This window comes from Phyllostomus hastatus, unplaced genomic scaffold (assembly GCF_019186645.2).
Source record: "Phyllostomus hastatus isolate PE091 unplaced genomic scaffold, TTU_PhHast_1.1 phas_contig_133, whole genome shotgun sequence".
NCBI classification, from domain to species: domain Eukaryota; kingdom Metazoa; phylum Chordata; class Mammalia; order Chiroptera; family Phyllostomidae; genus Phyllostomus; species Phyllostomus hastatus.
In genome coordinates, this window is record NW_025333577.1 from 2,802,010 (window position 1) to 2,821,367 (window position 19,358).

General features: G+C 46.8%; 1 protein-coding gene across 1 annotated transcript in view; it reads left to right on the top strand.

The window, feature by feature from the left end:
* Positions 1–19,358, top strand: part of LOC123825644 (zinc finger protein 420-like) — a 98,512-nt gene that overhangs the window by 4,617 nt on the left and 74,537 nt on the right. Inside the window, 3 exon segments of the mRNA XM_045849245.1 lie at positions 186–1,899; positions 14,506–14,578; positions 14,654–15,317. Of these exon segments, the coding sequence (XP_045705201.1) occupies positions 186–1,899; positions 14,506–14,578; positions 14,654–15,317 (2,451 nt within the window).

Sequence of the window (19,358 nt, forward strand, 5' to 3'; positions counted from 1 at the left end):
TGTACTTTCTCTTCCTCTTCTTTCCTTCTGTGGTTTGTAAAGCCATATGGTTAAGTGATCAAAGCCACTTGTGCTTGAAACTTTCAAAACTGTCACTTTAATTCTTCTAACCACCTATCCACAAACTGCTATTCCCAAAACAGAGATTAAGGACAATTCCATTTTTTTGTTGTTGTTTCTTTCAGACTTAGAAACTAGATCAAAAACCAAATTGCCAGCTGCAAAGCAAGACATCTCTGAAAAAATATCCAACAATGTCCTGGTAGAAAGGTTCCTGTGGTATGGTCTGCCAGGCTATAAACCTGAAGATGCTGAGGGCCAGTGGGAACAGAGTTTTGAGAGTCTTTATTGCGCTGGCATTCAGGCAGCCTTCACGCCTGTGACAACATCCATTCAGGAGCGGCAGCTGGGGAATGAACTTGGGGAAAATTTAAGTCTGAGCCCTGATCTCCCAATTCAACCCATGACTCCTGAAAGACAAGCCTCCCACATATGGGGAATGCATAGAGAAAGGGAGAATCCCAACTCAAATGTCCAACAGGAAACCTATGCAACAGAGAAACCCTACAGATGTCAGGAATGTGGAAAGTCCTTTAGTCACAGCTCTGCACTCATCGAACACCACCGAACGCACACAGGAGAGAGACCTTATGAATGTCATGAATGTGGAAAAAGCTTCCGAAACAGCTCAGCACTTACTAAACACCAGAGAATCCACACTGGTGAGAAACCCTATAAGTGCATGCAGTGTGAGAGGAACTTCAACCAAATTGCCCCACTGATCCAGCACCAGAGAACTCACACGGGTGAGAAGCCCTACGAGTGCAGAGAGTGTGGGAAGTCCTTCAGTTTTAGGTCCTCCTTCAGCCAACATGAGCGGACTCACACAGGCGAGAAGCCTTATGAGTGTAGTGAATGTGGGAAGGCCTTCCGACAAAGTATCCACCTTACCCAGCACCTGCGAATACACACCGGGGAGAAGCCCTATCAGTGTGCAGGGTGTGGCAAGGCCTTCAGCCACAGCTCATCCTTGACTAAGCACCAGCGAATCCACACTGGTGAGAAGCCCTATGAGTGTCATGAGTGTGGAAAAGCCTTTACCCAGATCACACCACTGATTCAGCATCAGAGGACACACACAGGAGAGAAGCCCTATGAGTGCAATGAGTGTGGGAAAGCCTTCAGCCAGAGCACACTCCTGACTGAGCATCAGAGGATTCACACTGGGGAGAAGCCCTATGGGTGCAATGAGTGTGGAAAAACCTTCAGCCACAGCTCATCCCTAAGCCAGCATGAACGGACCCACACAGGAGAGAAGCCCTATGAGTGTAGGCAGTGTGGCAAGGCCTTCCGGCAGAGCACACACCTAAGTCAACATCAGAGGATACACACAGGGGAGAAACCTTACGTGTGCAGTGACTGTGGGAGGGCCTTCAGCCACAGCTCATCCCTAACGAAGCACCAGCGAATCCACACTGGGGAGAAGCCCTATGAGTGTAACGAATGTGGCAGGGCCTTCAGCCAGCTCGCTCCACTCATTCAGCATCAGAGGATCCACACAGGAGAGAAGCCCTATGAGTGTACTGAGTGTGGCAGGGCTTTCAGCCAGAGCTCCCTACTCATAGAGCACCAGAGAATCCACACCAAGGAAAAGCCATATGCATGCAATGAGTGTGGGAAGTCCTTCAGCCACAGTTCATCACTGAGCCAGCATGAGAGGACACACACTGGGGAAAAGCCATATGAATGCCCAGATTGTGGAAAATCCTTCAGGCAGAGCACTCACCTCACTCAGCACCGGAGAATCCATACTGGCGAGAAGCCATATGAGTGCAGGAACTGTGGGAAGGCCTTCACACACAGCTCTTCCTTGACTAAGCACCACAGAACTCATACTGGGTAGAGGCACTCTATATGGACTGGGGCATAGGGAGCCTTAAGCCATAGTTCATCCCTTCCAACACTTGACCCAATCATACTCATCATACCCATGTTCAAAATGACACATTTATACACATGTCGTCACACATAGTACACTCCTCAGGTCATCCTAACAGTAAGGGAATGTGGAGATGATCAATGTCGAAGACCTTCTAATGAGTGTCCATCAATGCTCTATTATAGAACCCAGAAAAGGAAAGCTGGTAAGCCCTATTCTGAGTGTCTTGGTTGGTGTGTCATTCCATAGCCAAAGGATTGCAGGTTCAATTCCCAGTCAGGGCACATACCTAGTCTGTGCATTTGATCCCTGGCCCAGGCACAGACAGGAGGCAGTTGGTGTTTCTCTTCTTTTCCCTATCCCGTCCTCTTTCTGTAAAACCAGTGGAAAAAATGTCCTTAGGTGAGATTTTTTAAAAAGAAAAAAAGAGAAGTGGGAAAATGTATTGGATTTTGGCATGACTTCTAAGGATTCAACAGATTCCAAAATTTAGATTCTCAAAATGGTGTGAATCCCAACAAATGCTTTTCATGTAAAAGAACCAAGTGCAGTCCAACTTTATCATTATTTCACATTACCTTCTTGAGTGGGGAGAAGTGCTTATGAATAGTGCAGATTGATGCTGATATTTCCTAAAAACAATACGGCAGAGTGTTCTACACATGCAAATGGGATCTGTATGGAATCACCATGCATACTTGCCTGTCTCTGTACAAAGTTTTCCAATCTATGTGTAAATTATTTGTTCAACGTACATAGCAACCAGTCTCACAGATTTGAATCCCATACAACAAAGTATCAGAGTAGCATAAACATTTTAAATTAGTTATATGCATTATTTTACAATAAATTAAGCCTTATAATAAGCCCTACTGGAGAAATTTTATATAGGAACTCTTGAAATTTAAGTTCCATGAAGTTTTACAGGTTCTTCAATGGCTTTTCTGCTCTTTTCTGGTTATAAATTTCTTTACAGGACTCACAGGCATTGGACATATGGTGCCATTGCACAAAAAGGCCAAGATTTTTCCTAAGTCCCATCATAAGCAATAGGACTTCCATGTTGAAACCTTATATTTTGCAAGATTTAGTTATCTGTGAAATGTACAAATTAATTTGTTCTTGAAGCACTTCTTAATTGATTCTCGTGGTGTTTAATAAGCTTTTGGATTTCTTTATAATTTAATTTGAAGGTCCATAGTATTTCATGGAACCCTGAATATTCTAAAAGCAGTGTCCCAAAACAACCATAACCCTTAAATAATGACTTGCCATCTCTGACTATTGCCACACAGCGATAGTAACTAATAACTCTCTGGGAGATTGTTTGTAATACAAATACAATTGGGTTACTCTTGCTTCATACATTCCAGTGGTTCCTATCACTCCAGATAAAGAGACAACCCTCACTGTGACAGACAAGGTGCTGAAAGATTTGGCATCTGCCCACCTCTGGGTCTCAGTCCAACCCAGGTGTCCCTCTGCTGGCCACATAGATCTTGTTTTTCTGAAAAACAGTCTCTCACAGTGGGACCCATGACTTTTGTCATGTGAAAATCACCAGTGTGTATGTTATAAATGCAGACTCTTGGGCCTTGCATGCCAACAAATGATGCCAAATTTGGGGGTAGGGGTAATGAGGCTGATTCTTGTATCATCTGTACTATGAGGGTTCTGCTGTAAACACAACATGCTGCCTTTCTCAGGGACTGAAGAAACACCCTATCTGCTTTTTCAGGGGCTGCTCCCTCTACATTGTCACATATCCTCTGTCCCTGATACATAAATCTTTTTCATGGAACTCTTTCCAGAGACTTTGTAGTACACATGACAATCACATCTCTGTGTTAAAGACTATTAATCTCAGAAGACTAAAGGTGGAGGTCACCCTCACTGGCCCCTGTAGGATTAGGGCCCCATCTTATGGCCCTAATTGACCTAAATTATCTCCATAAAGGCCCTATCTCCAAATAGTCACATTGGGGGTTTGGACTTCAACATGTGGTTGCAATTCAGTTTATAATGGTATTTAAAGATTTCTTCCCATGAAATGCCAGGTTACCATGTATGTGATTTATCTTTCCCTACCCCATGAACTCTGCCTATTCCTTGTGTCAGCCTACCTCGGCCTGCCCCTTGCCCTCCAGATATCTGACATCCCTTTGAGTTGTAGCTCAGTGCCCCATGGACTGTACATTTTTCAGCTTTCCAAATACCATCAGTGAGATTTGGGCCACCTTCTGATACCTCCTGTTTGCTGCACTTTTGTCAATGTTCCATGTGCTTGCACATTTAGATAGTAGTTGAGACCCTCAGCACACACCGTTTGCTGCTAATTCCTGGACCAATCCAACTTCCCCTGAGAATGAGTGGGAAGTTCTGGTTGTTTTTTGTCTGTTGAAGAAAGCGTCCACTTACCGGCTTTACCATGTCTCCAACAGGATGGTGGTGGTGGTAGTGGTGGTTAGGGAAAAGGTAAAAAATCCTGAAATATTTTTAGTAGGTTTGTTGTCTTGTAGTGGTTTTAGAAAAGCCACTCTGAAACTATTTTAGGATTCAGTAAATTAACAGGTCAAGTTTTGAGCTGCCAGCATCCTCACTATTGAGCCCAATTGCATTTCCCAGGAGATGCCAGTGATGCAGGTGTCCCTCCAGGGGGCCAGTGGGCTAGGAACCGGGCACTCCGGGACACTCAGCCAGGACCAAGACTCACTGAGACACCTCTCTCTATATATATAATTCACAGAGGCTACGTTTGAGTAAGCGTCTGAACCTGCATAAGGGCAAGGGTGGACAGCTTGGCAGAGTCCAGGAAGCCTGGGTTTGAAAAATCTAGGAGTTATAGAAAATCATGATTACACCAACCTTGTCCACCAGGTGGCGAACTAGCGCTTTCTATTGCTGCCCCAAAAGGCTTCGAGGCACTGTGGCCCTTTCAAGTAAGGAGGCAGTGGACAGCCACAGACAATCCAACTCACTTGGGAGCTACACTTTGTGGGAGTTGAAGTCTAGGCACTCCCACTTAATGAAGGTCACACGTCAAAGGTTTTTTCTCACTACATTTCCGAGAGGTTGCTTCATTGTGCTTTCCGACCTCCGGAAGGGAACAGTGGGCAGCTCCCAGAAACCTGAGTTTAAGAATTCTCCGAGTTTTAAGGAATCATGGTTACACTAAACTTGTCCACCTGGGGGCGCAGTTAGCCACCTAGAGCCTGGTTCTACTTCCCAAACAAAGATCCGATGCCCGGGTGCCCTTCCCATCGAGGGAACCAACAGTGGACTGCCCGATTACGACGGGAGAGGAGACCTCTGGGAGTGCTAGACTTGGCTCCCCCGCCAACACTTATAAAGCCGAGGCCACACGTATAAGTGTTTTGCTCACTATAATTCCCAAAGGCTACTGTTGAGCGGGTGCCCCGGCATTCAGAAAGCTGTGGCCGGCGGCTCCACAGTGTCACGGAATCCTTGGTTTGAGAATTCCAGGAGTTATAGGGAATCGTGTTTACTGTGTCCACCAGATAGCAATCTCTGACAGCTTGAGGCTCCTACTATTTCTCCGGGAAGGTTCCGCCGTACCCGTTCGGTTGTTCTTCCTGACAGTTAGTTGAACAAAGTAGACTGCAACTGAATGGGGGCGGGGGGGGGGGGGGTCCACATGAGCAAAGCCTCCTGGGAGTCACAGTCCATTGTGACAGCCACCGGGCCCCAATTCCCAACGCTATGGACTGCAACTCTGGAGCAAAATGCGGCAGCACAATGGACCTCAGCATTCTTTGGTCTTCAGCATGGATTTCAAACATGCCACATTCTCAAAGACATTTTGCTGGTGCGAAATGCAAACAAATGTTGCGATGTACTTTCTGTATTCCATGAAGAAACAAACTTAAATATTATGTCAATGTCCAGAAGTCTCTGTATATTGGGAGAATAATGACGTGTCCCGGCTGACACAAACCCGACCTTTTACTGTCTCCCGGAATGAAACCCAAGAACAATCAACTTTGCCTTTATTCCATCAGTATTCCCTCCTTATTACCCCTTCTATTTTTGTCTCTGTCTCTCCTCCAAGCTAGGACAACCACAAGGACTGCCATGCTGCGGGCGGAAAGAGAATATTTATGAAGGGGACAAAAGTACAAGTGTCAGGAATCGAACTACGGCCAGGAATACTACAGGTGGGGGAACCTGCGCACTGAACCCACGCAAGGCAACCTGGGATATGTAGTTCGATGAACGCGGGTGAAGTCCCTGAGAATGGTAGGCCTGGCCTTCATCCTGCCGCTCCACAAAACAGTGCCTAATGGGACGTTTCATGGGGATCAGTGACGCCGAGGCCAGTGGTGTCTGGGAGCAGAACTTGGATTCCAGCCTAACAGGTGAGGCCTCGGTCCAGGGTCAGGTGAACAAGTAAACGGCCGGAAGTTCGCGCGGCTGCTTCTGGGAGTGGTAGTTTGATACATGTCTGTGCAGGTTCAGTCCCAGCTAGCGAACGTGGACTTTGTCCCACCGGTGGATGGAAGGCTGCGCATGGGAGGTTTCCGGTGGAACGGCGGCGCTACGGTCCATGGGATCTGGCGGCAGACTTTGGAGCCCAGTTTAACGGTTTAGGCTGCTGCCGTGGGTGGGGCGAACTGGGAATCCACAGGAAGCACGCGCCCCTCTCTATGGGTAATGTAGTTCGGGGTGAATGACGCTAAGATCTGCAGCCTTTGTCCTGCGGTGTAATGGTAAGTGGGCCTGGTCCGAGGCGGAACTGCTGAGACAGACGGAAGTTGACGAAGTCTTCCCGGATTCCGACCTTGCTACAGTGGTTCCAGAATCCAGGTACCGCCAATCTGGAGTAACTAGGCGAGCACCAGGGGCGGTGGTCCCAGTCGCCCGACTGCGCAGGCGCAGTTCCGACCAGTTCGCTCAGGGGACTTGGTTAGGTCAACGAGACGCGGTGTACACGTCAGGGACTGTTGTTCTGGCAGAGGATCTCGCCACCTCCCTGGAGCTTCAGGCGTGGTGCGTACCAAACCTCGTGTGATTGTGTCATTTTCCCCTTTGTTCTTTTGATCCTGGGTAGCTCGCTTCCCTGGCAGCATTGCTGGGCCGAGTGGGTGGGGCCTGGTAAGAGGGTGTTCCAGATTCCGGGGAGGTTTGGGCTGACTGGCGAAAAGGGTCGGAGTCGCCCGACTAGTGAAGGAAAGCCTACAGGCAGCGGGCTGACCTTTCAGAAACTGGAGCCAACTTGATCTGCATCCTTCCGAGGGTGGGGAAGGCAGCGTTCCTACCCCCCAGTCAAATTCTAGCTTATCTTCTTGAGGGGCATTTTCTCTCTGAAGGTTGAAGGTGAGGGGAAAACAAAAACAAGACTTTAATCCCAGTTGCCTAGGACTCAGAAAACGGATTCATTATATAAAACTCCTGCCCTTGCTGGTGTGGCTCAGTGAATCGAAGGCTGGCCTGTGACCCGAAGGGTGGCGGGTTTGATTCCCCCGCCAGGGCACAGGCCTGGGTTGGGGGCCAGGACCCCTAGGGTCGCGCGTGAGGCAACCAACCACACATGGATGTTTCTCTCCCTTTCTCTTTCCCTTCTCCTCTGTCTTAAAAATAAATAAAATCTTTTAAAAAATAAAACCATTGAGCACTAACTGCATGCTAGGCACCATCCATTCTTCTTTAATTCATCAAACATGTATTTAGATGTCCTCCTGGGTGCCATCTGGTTTTATGCCCACGAGCCTCCGCACAAAGATAACGCCTACCACGAATACTGCAGTGAGGACAACACAGCACAAATGGGATGAGGCAGAATCGAAATGCAGAGTCAGGTCATCAATGGAAGATGCAGCGACAAGAAAATGCATCCTGCCTTGGGCCTGAGTTTCGTTATGGGCAATCACACAGGGTCAAGCTTGTCAACCACAGGAAATGAGAAATAGTATGTATATCGCAGGCATAAACAGGTGCTCAGTGAATCATGAGGCTTCCCCTTCCATCACTGTCATGTGTATACTGCTGTTTTGCTCCATTTTCACTTACTTTTATTATGTTTAACCCTCACCTGGGGATATGTTTACTGATTTTCAAGTGAGAGAAAGTAAGAGAAACATCTATGTGAGACAAAAATATCAATAGGTTGTCTCCCAACAGGGGATCGAACCCACAACTTAGGTATGTGTATGTGCCCTGACTGGAAATTGAACCTGAAACTTTTCGGTATACAGGACAATGTTCCAACTGAGCCACCCAGCCAGGGCCCTTTTTTCCACTGCAGTTCTGGTAATTTCTATATCAGGTCACCACCCTTATTTTAAGAAAGAAGGAAACAGCCACAGCAAGCAGTGTCCAGGGAACCCAAACTGTCTGGTTCCCTGTCATGACAACAGAAATACTCATCACCCTGGAAATCATCTGAGTAACCAGGGATGTCCCCGTTGCCCACCCTGGTTCTCAGTTTTTCTGTCTGGAATGGCACAAGTAAATCTGAGGTCATTCTTCAATAGCACTAAGAGCAGCCCTGGCTCACAGCAGGTACTTGGGAAATGCCAAACTGAGGGACACTGCTGTTGGGTTTGGCTGGGTGCTGGGCTCCAGGCTCTGACAGCAGCAGCTCCTTCTACCTCCAGGTAGGGATTCTGATGCTTGGGACCTCTGGTCACCACAGACACCTATTCACTGTCTCACATCCCCTTTCCCTCCAGAACTGCCTGCAGAAAAAGCCAGCTGTTCCTGCAAGAGACCAGAGGAGGAGGGAATGACTGCTGGGCTCCTGGATGTGGGGTTGCTGGTGAGTACACCATCACTGTCAGGATGGGCCTCCCAGGCTCTGGCCTGTGGTTCCCACTAGGCTCAACTGGCCTCAGAACCTTTGTCCTCACTCTGCCCCCTGCCAGGAATGTCCTTTAGCCAACTCTGTGTCCTCCTTCAGATCTTACTCTGAGGACCTGGTGGATTCCCTAGCCTGCCCCTGCTGCCTGGCTGTCATTGATCATCCATCCCACTGATGGGTCAGCTCACTCTCTTCATCACTAGGCAGATGTGTGGTGAGCACCAGCTGAGGTCCAGGCACTGGTCCAGGCACCATTTCAGGGGTTGCAGGTGTAGGAACAGATAAGGGAGCAGAAATCTCTGTCTCTGGGGGCCTCACAACCCTCTGGAGAAATGTAAAACATGTGAAGTTGTACAGAAAATGAGGCCCAGAAGAGGAAGGGCTTGTGTAACAGGCATTAACTACAACAGGGGTTTCAAACTCATTTTCACTCACATGAAAATGAGGGGGCCACATCAGCCTCGAGTTTTGCCTTCAAAAGACTGAATGTAATGTTAGGACTATATAAATGTAACTACTCCTTAACAGTTAAGCGAGAGCTCAGTGCTGCCGCTGGGTAGAAACAAGGTGCCAGGCTGGATAAAACAAGGTGGAGGGCTGGATTTGGCTGGTGGGCATTGTGTTTGCCACCTGTGAACTAGAGGAACCTGGGAGGCCTCTGTGAAGAAGAGGCCCGGAAGCAAAGCAAAGACCTATGGGAGAAGGGGTACTGAGGTGAGAGGTCACACAAAGAATGTCCCAAGCAGAAGGAATAGCATGAACAAAGGGCTTGAATGGGACCAAACCAAGCACTTTTCACAAAAGGCAGGCACACACATAGCAGGAAGACTGAGGACAAGGTCTCCTAGAGCAGATGCCTGGCGCCTGGGAAGTAATTCTGGCCATTTTTCCCATTTGCAAAGGCCCAGCAAACACTCTATGTAGAGTAGGCAATCTACGAATAGGTGGAAAAATGAACATTCTGAATTCCGTGGTCAGTGTTGGACACATGTGACCCTAATCAACCCCTGTATCAGCTCTATGAGGTGGAATGAGGTGGAAATCAAGGTACATGAACAAGTCATCTCCTAAGTTCTCACCACTTTGAGGAGGGCCCAGACATCTGCCCACTCTGGAGCCCATAATGCCCAGCACACATCCTGTTACCTTCATGACTTCTTCCAGATCTCTGAGTGGCTGGCCCAGCAGCAATCCTCCCATTTTCTCCAGAGCACTGACCCTCCTGGGATTTTAGATTGCTAGCTCCCTGTCCCTGCAACCGGCATACAAACACCACTGGGCTTGTATGTGTGCCTCTTGTTTCCACAGCGCCTGCTGTGCCCAGAACCGTGACTTGCACTCAGTAGTACCCCAAATAACCACTGAGGGAAACCTAGTACATGTGGAAAATGTGGTGAAAATAGGGAAAGTTAATGAAAGACATTTAAAACCTCGTGAGTCCACAGCAAACCAGTCTTAAGAGTGATGCCCACAGATAAGGCACCTACTATGCACTGTGCACAGGATACACACTTCGCATTAATTCCTTCACTCCTCCCAACAGGCCTCTTGGAGTTCTCATTAACTTAAAGATGAGAGCAGGGAGGCACATAGCAGTTAAAGAGATGCCTGGGGCTGGGTACAGGGTCTAGACAGCATTGCCCCCAAGTGTCCAGTTCACACCTTTTTAATTGAACACCTCATTTCATTTTTGGAGAGAAGTGTGGTCATCAGAATTCTAAGATGGGCTCCAAATTTCCAACCTCTATTATGTGCAAGCATAATGCCCAGAGCCTGTTCATACAATGATAGCACTCTAGTGACTACATTATGTTATAACACGACTGGCCTGAAGAAATGGAGGTGGTCTAGGTAGACTTGACGTAATCACACAAGCCTTTGAAAGGCACAGTGTTTTTCCCTGGCCTGGCTGGTTGCAGGAGGAAGTTGGAGAGACACATTCTGACTGGCCCAAAAGAAAGCACATATCCTTGCTGTGAGCTGTCAATTGAGGAGCGGCTTCTAGGAGCTAAGGGGGACCTCTGACCAGCAGCTAGCAGGATAGCAGGACCTCAATCCTACAACCTCATGAACTGTTTCTGTGAACAACAAGAATGGCTCTGGGAACATATTTTCCCCCCCAGAGCCCCTGGATAAAACACACTCTGACTAATGCCTTGATTTTAGCCCCGTGAGACTTGAGCAGAGAACCCACCCATACTGTGCTCAATTCTGACCTACAGGACAATGAGATGATAAATGGCCGTTGTTTTAAGACACTAACTTTGGGGTAATTTATATTTTGCAAAACATAAAGATAAAGGATTAGGGTTAGAAAGATCTCCATCCCAAAGATTTTTTAAATTTCTCTTTTTTCAAGGGCTTAATTTCATTCATTGTGCACATGTCTTAGACATGTCAGGTTGTTATTTTGACCACAAGCATGAGGCAGGATTCCAGCCTAACAGTTTTGGGGTGCTGCCTTCCCCTACTACTGCCCAGACCCCAGGCCTCACCTAAAAACCTGACCCAAATCCTCAGACTTGAGAGAATCTCCACCCACCTGACTTGGACATATCCCTGTTCACCTGCTATTCCCATAGTACCAAATGCCAGGTTCACTGTGACTGAGGAAACTCCTGTGTGATGTTCCAGGAGCAAGTGACCTTTGAGGATGTGGTCGTGGACTTCACCCAGGAGGAGTGGGGGCAGCTGACACCTGCCCAGAGGACCCTGTACCGTGATGTGATGCTGGAGACCTTCGGGTTCCTAGTGTCTGTGGGTAAGTCCATACCCATGCCCCTCATGGTCTCCCCCAATATGGACTCTAATTTTCCTGGGTTAAAAGTGGGGTAGTCTCCAATTAAAAGTAGGTATTTTGAATGTATCATGGACCTGAGGGACCAGGCTGTTCTGGTTTAGGGAATATCAATGAGGATATTTTGCCTTGTTATAGATCTCACCTGAAATTGCTAGAGACAAGACATCTCATGTAAGAGACACACACTGCATCCTAAAACTTCAGAATCCTAGGCCAGACCTGGATCTTCCTGTTGTGTTGCTAGGAGCCTGCTCCTTCCTCACCGCCTCCCTCTGCACCTCTTTCTGCCACTGCTCACATTTGAACCCTCTGAAGCCGAAATGACATCTTCCTGGCTCCAAGACAGGCAATAAAGAGTGTATCCAGGGTGCACATCAGAGGACCCTGGGTTGTCTTCTTTCAGCCACTACATCCCCTCCACACGGGTCATTGCTACCAGCATGCAGCAGAAGAGGCAGATCTCTCACTGGCTGGCCAGATCTGGGTCACATGTCCACCATAATAACTGGCCTATTTTGGTTTTCAGCCACGTGGGTCCTGAAAGAGTGAAGGGAGAGTGGGCAGAGGTTTGGGTCATGGGACATAAATGCTTACTGCCTGGATCTCACTCTGAGCAGGACATTGGCTCCCGAAGCCCCCGCTCATCTCCCTGCTGGAGCAGAAGGCAGAGCCATGGCCTGTGGGTGAGGAGGTTCCACAAGGTGTGTGTCCAGGTAAGATGACAGTGTTCAGGGCTGGAATGACCCCACTCACCCCCACGGGTCTCTCTCTATATCTGATCTCAGATTCTTCAGAGAAAACTGACTACTCACTGTTGTAGTGAACATTCACCAATCACTATTTTGCTTTGAGTGAGACCAAGTTCCAGTCTTCCCTGGATTTACATTCTTGGTGGGGGAGAGGGACACACAATAAATAACTAAAAATGCTCTGGTTGGTATAGCTCAGTGGATTGAGCACATGCCTGTGAACCAAAGGGTTTCAGGTTCTTATTCCCAGTTAGTGCCTGGGTTGTGGGCCAGGTCCCTGGTTGGGGGTGTACAAGAAGCAACCAATAGATGTTTCACTTGGGCATGGATGTTTCTCTCCTTCTGTTTCTGCCTCCCTTCCCTTCTCTCTAAAAGTATTAAAAAAGAAAGAAAAAGAAAAAGAACCCTGTGGTTACATGGGGAAATCCCAAAACTCCAGAGTAGTCACAGGCGATCAGCAACTTTAGTTTCTCATTCACATGTAAGTTGACCGCATACTCACCAGTTGCAGGCCTCAGGATGTGAATACCTTTGGGAGACAATATTCTGCACTTGATTAATTTTCCCCTCTTAACTTTTCAGTAGAGTGGAGCATAAATGGGAAAGGTGTCCACATCATACCCTTAGGCCAGTCCAGTGTCAACAGTGGAGGCTTGGTACCAGGGCAGAAAGGCCATTCTGCCAGGAAGGAGGGAGAGGGAGTGCATGTGTTTTTCATTCATCATATACACTGACTCCTATTGAGGGTGGGGGTTCAGTGGTCAGTAAGGCAGGCAAAGGCTTTGCCCATGGGATCCTCCCAGTTAGGAAGACAGACAGAATAAATGAGCTCAAAGGGCTCTAACATACCACAGTAATTTTTTAAAAGATTTTATTTATTTATTTTTAGAGAGGAGAAGGGAGGGAGAAGAGAGGGAGAGCAACATCAATCTGTGCTTGTCTCTTACATGCCCCCCATCGGCAGCCTAGCCTGCAGCCCAGGTGTGTGCCCTAGACTGGTAATCCAGCAACCCTTTGGTTTGCAGGCTGGTTCTCAATCCACTGAGCCACACCTGCTAGGGCTATACCACAGTTATTTATTGATCCTTCTGGTGACTGACATTTCAGCAGATTCTAGATTGGGTTTCTTTACATCTTAGGTGAGGCAGTACAACAGTGAGAGGCCTCCAAGAAGAGATTCTGAGCAATGGGAAGGCTGAGTGGTCCTTCCCACATGCGACTTTTCCTCCATCACCATCTAGTGTGGTAGACTCTGTTTCCTGGGTCCTGGCCATCACTTTGCTCCCTCTAAGCCTGGGCATCTAGTGAGATTTTCCCTGAAGTCTCACTATATCCTCAGCATCTTCTCCTGCCCAAATTCTCTGTTCTTGCCTTGTCATCTCCATTTGTACCCCTTATACTATTGACTTCCCTATTCTCTGTATTTTCCCCTCCCTCTTTCCTTCTCTGGTTTACAAAACTGTATGGTTAGATGGCCAAAGTCACTTGGATTTTGAAACTTTTGAAACTTGCTTTAATTCTTCCATCCACCTATCCATAGATAAACTATTCCCCCCAAAACAGCAATTACAGGACAATTTCATTTTTTGTTTCTTTCAGATTTAGAAACTAGATTGAAAACCAAATTGCCAGCTGCAAAGCAAGACATCTCTGAAAAAATATCCAACAATGTCCTTGTAGAAAGGTTTCTGTGGAATGGTCTGCCAGGCTCTGAGTGTGAAGATGCTGAGGGCCACTGGGTACAGAATTGTGAGAGTCTTGATGATGTGGTACAGGTGGACTTCCAGCCTGTGAAGGCATCTGTTCAGGAGCAGCAACTGGGGAATGGGTTTGGGGAAAACTTAAGTCTGAACCCAGATATCCCAACTCAACCCATGACTCCTGAAAGACAATGCTCCCACACATGGGGAATGCATGGAAAAAGGGAAAATCCAGATGCCAAAGTAAATGTACAACCGAAAACCTATGCAACAGAGAAATCCTACAAATATGAGGAAGGTGGAAGGTCCTTTAGTCACAGCTCTGCACTCATAGAACACCAGAGAATCCACACTGGTGAGAAACTTTATAAGTACATGCATTGTGAGACAACCTTCAATCAAATTGCACCATTGATCCAGCATCAGAGAACTCACACAGATGGGAAGCCCTATGGTTGCAGCGAATGTGTGAAGTCCTTCAATTTTAGGTCCTCCTTCAGCCAACAGGCGTGGATTCACACAGGTGAGAAACCCTATGAGTGCAGTCAGTGTGGGAAGGTCTTCCGACAAAGCATACATATCACTCAACATCAGAGGATTCACATGGGAGAGAAGCCCTATGAGTTTGGAAAAGCCTTCAGCCACAACGCGCTTCTGACTGAGCATCAGAAGATTCACACAGGAGAGAAGCCATTCAGCTGTAATGAATGTGGAAAAACGTTCAGCCACAGTTCATCTCTCAGTCACCACAGGCGGACACATACTGGAGAGAAGCCCTATGAGTGTAGTCAGTGTGGCAAGACCTTCCGGCAGAGCACACACCTCAGTCAACATCAGAGGATACACACAGGAGAGAAACCCTATAAGTGCAGTGACTGTGGCAGGGCCTTCAGCCACCGCTCATCCCTAACCAATCACCAGCGAATCCACACTGGGGAGAAGCCCTATGAGTGTAATGATTGTGGCAAGGCCTTCAGCCAGCTCTCTCCACTCATTCTACATCAAAGGATCCACACAGGAGAGAAACCTTATATGTGCAGTGACTGTGGCAGGGCCTTCAGCCACAGCTCATCCCTAACCAACCACCAGCGAATCCACACTGGGGAAAAGCCCTATGAGTGTAACGTATGTTGTAGAGCCTTCAGACAGCTTTCTTCACTCATTCTACATCAGAGGACCCACACAGGAGAGAAGCCCTATGAGTGTAATGAGTGTGGCAGAGCCTTCAGCCAGAGCTCCCCTCTCATACAACACCTTAGGATTCACACTAAGGAAAAGCCCTACACGTGCAACAAGTGGGGGGAGTCCTTCAGTCATTCCTGAGTCAGCAGGAGAGGACACACTGGGGAAAAGCCACACAAGTGTGTAAATTGTGGGAAATCCTTCAAACAGAGCACTCACCTCACTCAGCACTGGAAAATCCACTCATGTGAGTGCAGGGACTGTGGGAAGTCCTTCACACAGCTCCTCCCTGAAAAAGGGCCAGAGAACACATACTGGAAACAGGCACTCTACATAATTTGAGTCATAGGAAGCCTTAAGCCATAGTTCATCCCTTCCTACACTTGACCCAGACATACTCATAAGGAAGATGACAGACATTTATGCACACGCTTTCACACACAGTATAGTCCACAGATCATCCTGACAGTAGGGAAATGTGTAGACAATGTTGAAGACCTTCAGATGTGAGTGACCAATAGTATGTTATAGAATCCACAAAAGGAGAAGTGGAACAATGTATTGGATTTGGACATGACTTCTACAGATTCACTGGATTCCAAACTTTAGATCTTCACAATGGTAAAAACCCCAACAAATGCTTTTCCTATAAAAGTACTAAGTACAGCCCTGACTGGTGTGGCTTAGTGAACTGGGTATCATCTCACAAATCAAAAGGTTGCTGTTTGAATCATAGTTTGATGCCAGGTCAGGGCACATGCCTGGGTTGCAGGCCAGGTCCGTGGCTGGGGGTGAGAGAGAGTCAACTGATCGATTGCTTCTCTCCCTCTCTTTCTACCTCCTTTCCCATCTCTCTAAAAATAAATATCTTTTTTAAAAATAAAAGAACTAACTGCAGTCCAACTTTATTATTGAACATTACCATAAATTCTTGAGTGGGGAGAACTGCTTATGAATGGTACAAAATGACACTGATACTCCATAAAAATAATAATGGCAGTTTTCCACACATTCGAGTGGCATCTGTATGGAATCACCACACATACTGAACTTTGTCAGTATAAAGTTTTTTGGTCTATGTGTAAACAGATTGAGGTACTCAGCAACCAGTCACAGATTTGAATCCCATATGACAAAGTATCAGTAAAATTTGTACTATAAACAGATTTTAAATTACTTATAGGCATTATTTTGCAATAAATTAATCCTTGTATGCAATGGAATTGGAGAGATTTTTGTAGGAAGTCTTGAAATACAACTTCCATAATTCCTTGCAGGTTCTGCAATGGCTTTTGCTGGTTCTGTGCTATAAATTTCTTTACAGCACTCACAGGTATTAGACAGATGGTGCCATTGCACACAAAGACCAAAATTTTTCCTAAGTCCTTTCTCATGAGCAATACCATTTCCACGTTGGTATATTTTGCAAGATTCAGCTATTGGTGAAATGTGCAAGTTAATCCTTTCTTGAGGCATTTTTTTTTCATTAATTCTTCATCCTGGTGTTTAATAAGTTTTTGTTCATGTAAGTGGAAAGTCCATAGTATTTCAATGAACCTTAAATCTTCTAAAAGCAGTCTTCCTGACAACCATGACCCTTAAATGGTGTTTTGCCACTCGACTATTGCCGCATGGCAATAATAACTAATAACACTCTGGTAGATATTCTTTTTAATTTTATGTATAGAGGGAGAAAGAGCTGGAAAGAAATAATGACATGAGAAACACATTGGTTGCCTCTCATATGTGCCCCACCTGCAGACCAAACCCCCAGTGCAGGCATGTACCCTAAACAGGAATTGAAAGGGTGACCTTTGGCTTTGCAGAACAACACCGAACTAATTGAGGCACACCAATCAGGTTGGGAAGCTTTTTTACTATAAATACAATTGGGTCACTCTTGCCTCATATATTCCAGTGGTTCCTATCACTCTCCAGATAAAGAAAAACCCTAATTGTGACAGACAAGGTGCTGAAAGATTGGGCATCTGCCCACCTTTGGATTTCAGTCTACCCCAGGTGTCTGTGTGCCAGCTACATAGACCCTGGTTGTTTTTTTCTGAAAAATAGTCTCTCACAGTGGGACCCATAACTTTTGTCATGAAAATCACCAGTGTGTATGTTATACATGCAGACTCTTGGCCCTCGCATGCCAACAAATGAGTCCAAATCTTTGGGCGGGGGGGCATGATGAGGCTGACTCATACCATTTATATTATGAGGGCCCTGCTCTAAACACATAACATACTGCCCTTCTCGGGAACTATAGAAATGCACTTTCTGCTTTCTAAGGGACTGCTCCCTCTACCTGTCACTAGTTCATGTCTGTATATCCTCCGTCTGATGCATGATTTTTCTTCAAGGAACCCTTTCCAGAGACTTTGTAGTACAACATTATTTGCTTCTTGATTTAAGGACCATCACTCTGGACAGACGGAAAGTACAGAGAACGATCTCCACCTGTGAGATTAGTGCCCCATATTTATGGCTTCATTTGACTTTACCTCCATAAAGTCTCTATTTCCAAATACAGTCATATTGGGGATAGGGCTTCAACATAGGTTTGGGGATAAGGAAGTTGAAATTCAGTTTATAATAGGGTATTTAAGCATTTCTTCCCATGAAATACCAGGTTTCCATGTATGTGATTTACCTTTCCCTACCCCATGAACTCTGCCCATTCCTTGTGTCAGCCCACCTGGAACTGTCCCTTGCCCTCCAGGTACCTCCTTTTTGAGTCCTGGCTCAGAGTCCCATTGTTTCTACATTTTTCAGCTTTCCAAAGTCCAGTGGTAAGACCTAGAACACACTCTTGGTGCCGCCCCTTTCTGCATTTTTATCAGTGGTTCATTTCTCTGCACGTGTTTTCTACTGGGTTCTTTTTTTTTTTTTTTAAGATTTTATTGTTACGGGAAGGGAGAGAAACATCAATGTGCAGTTGCCTCTCATGCGCCCCCTACTGAGGACCTGGCCTGCAACCCAGGCATGTATCCTGACTAGGAATCGAAACTAGGGACCCTTTGATTCACAGGCTGGCACTCAACCACTGAGCCACACCAGCCGGGGGCTATATTCGGTTTTTTAATTGAATCTATTCCGGTGACACTGGTTAATAAAATTATATGGGTTTCAGGTGCCTGCACCATTGGTTAGTCGTTGAGACCCTCAGCGCACACTCATTGCCACTAATGACTGAGTCAACCCAGCTTTCTCTGAGAATGAGTGGAAACATCTGGCTATGTGTCTGTGTGTCACTGTTTGTGAGGCAGGGTGGTGGTGGTTAGGGAATCCATCCTGAAATCTTTTCCTTAGGTTGTTTTTCTTGTAGTTTGAGAAAAGCAATTCTGAAACTATTTAAAAGGTATTTTAGGATTCAGTAGATTAACAGGTCAATTTTTGAGATATCATTATCTTTACTATTGAGGCCAACTGCATTTCCCAGGAGCGTAGCAGTGGAAGTGCCCAGCACTATCAGGCCCATGTCAGGGACAGGGCCTTCCAGACTTGCAGTCCAGCCTCTCAGGCAGGATGAAAGCTCTCAGAGACACCTCTCTCTATATATAATTCCCAGAGGCTACATTTGAGTAGGCATCTGAATCTGCAGAAGGGTGCAGGTGGACAGCTTAGCAGAGTCCAGGAAGCCTGGGTTGAAAAATATAGGAGTTACAGAAAATCACGATTACACTAACCTTGTTCACCAGAGATGGTGAACACGGATACCTAGTGCCTCCTACTACGAAAAGGCTGAGCCCTCCCAGCGTAAGGAGGCAGTGGACAGCTACAGACAAACCAACCCACCTGGGAACAACACTTCCTGGGAGTTCAGGTTCAGGTTTCCCAGCTCGGTGTAAGCCATGCTTCGAAGGCTTTTTCTTTATTTCCGAGAGGCTACCGTTGGTTGGGCGTTCCAACCTCCGGAAAAGGGCGGTGGGAGGCTCATCAAAGTCCAAGATACCTAGGTTTTGAGAATTCCCGCAGTTGTAGGGAATCGTGGTTAGACTAACCTTGTCCATGAGGTAGCACAGTCAGGTGCTTAGAGCCCCGTACTACCTCTCAAAGACGGCTCTCTTGAAGGAGGAAACAGAGGGCGGCCCCAGATTTCTGTGGGAAGGGACTTCTGGGAGTAGTAGGGTAGGCTCCCTGGCCAACCTTAGGCTGCTCTCATCTTTAT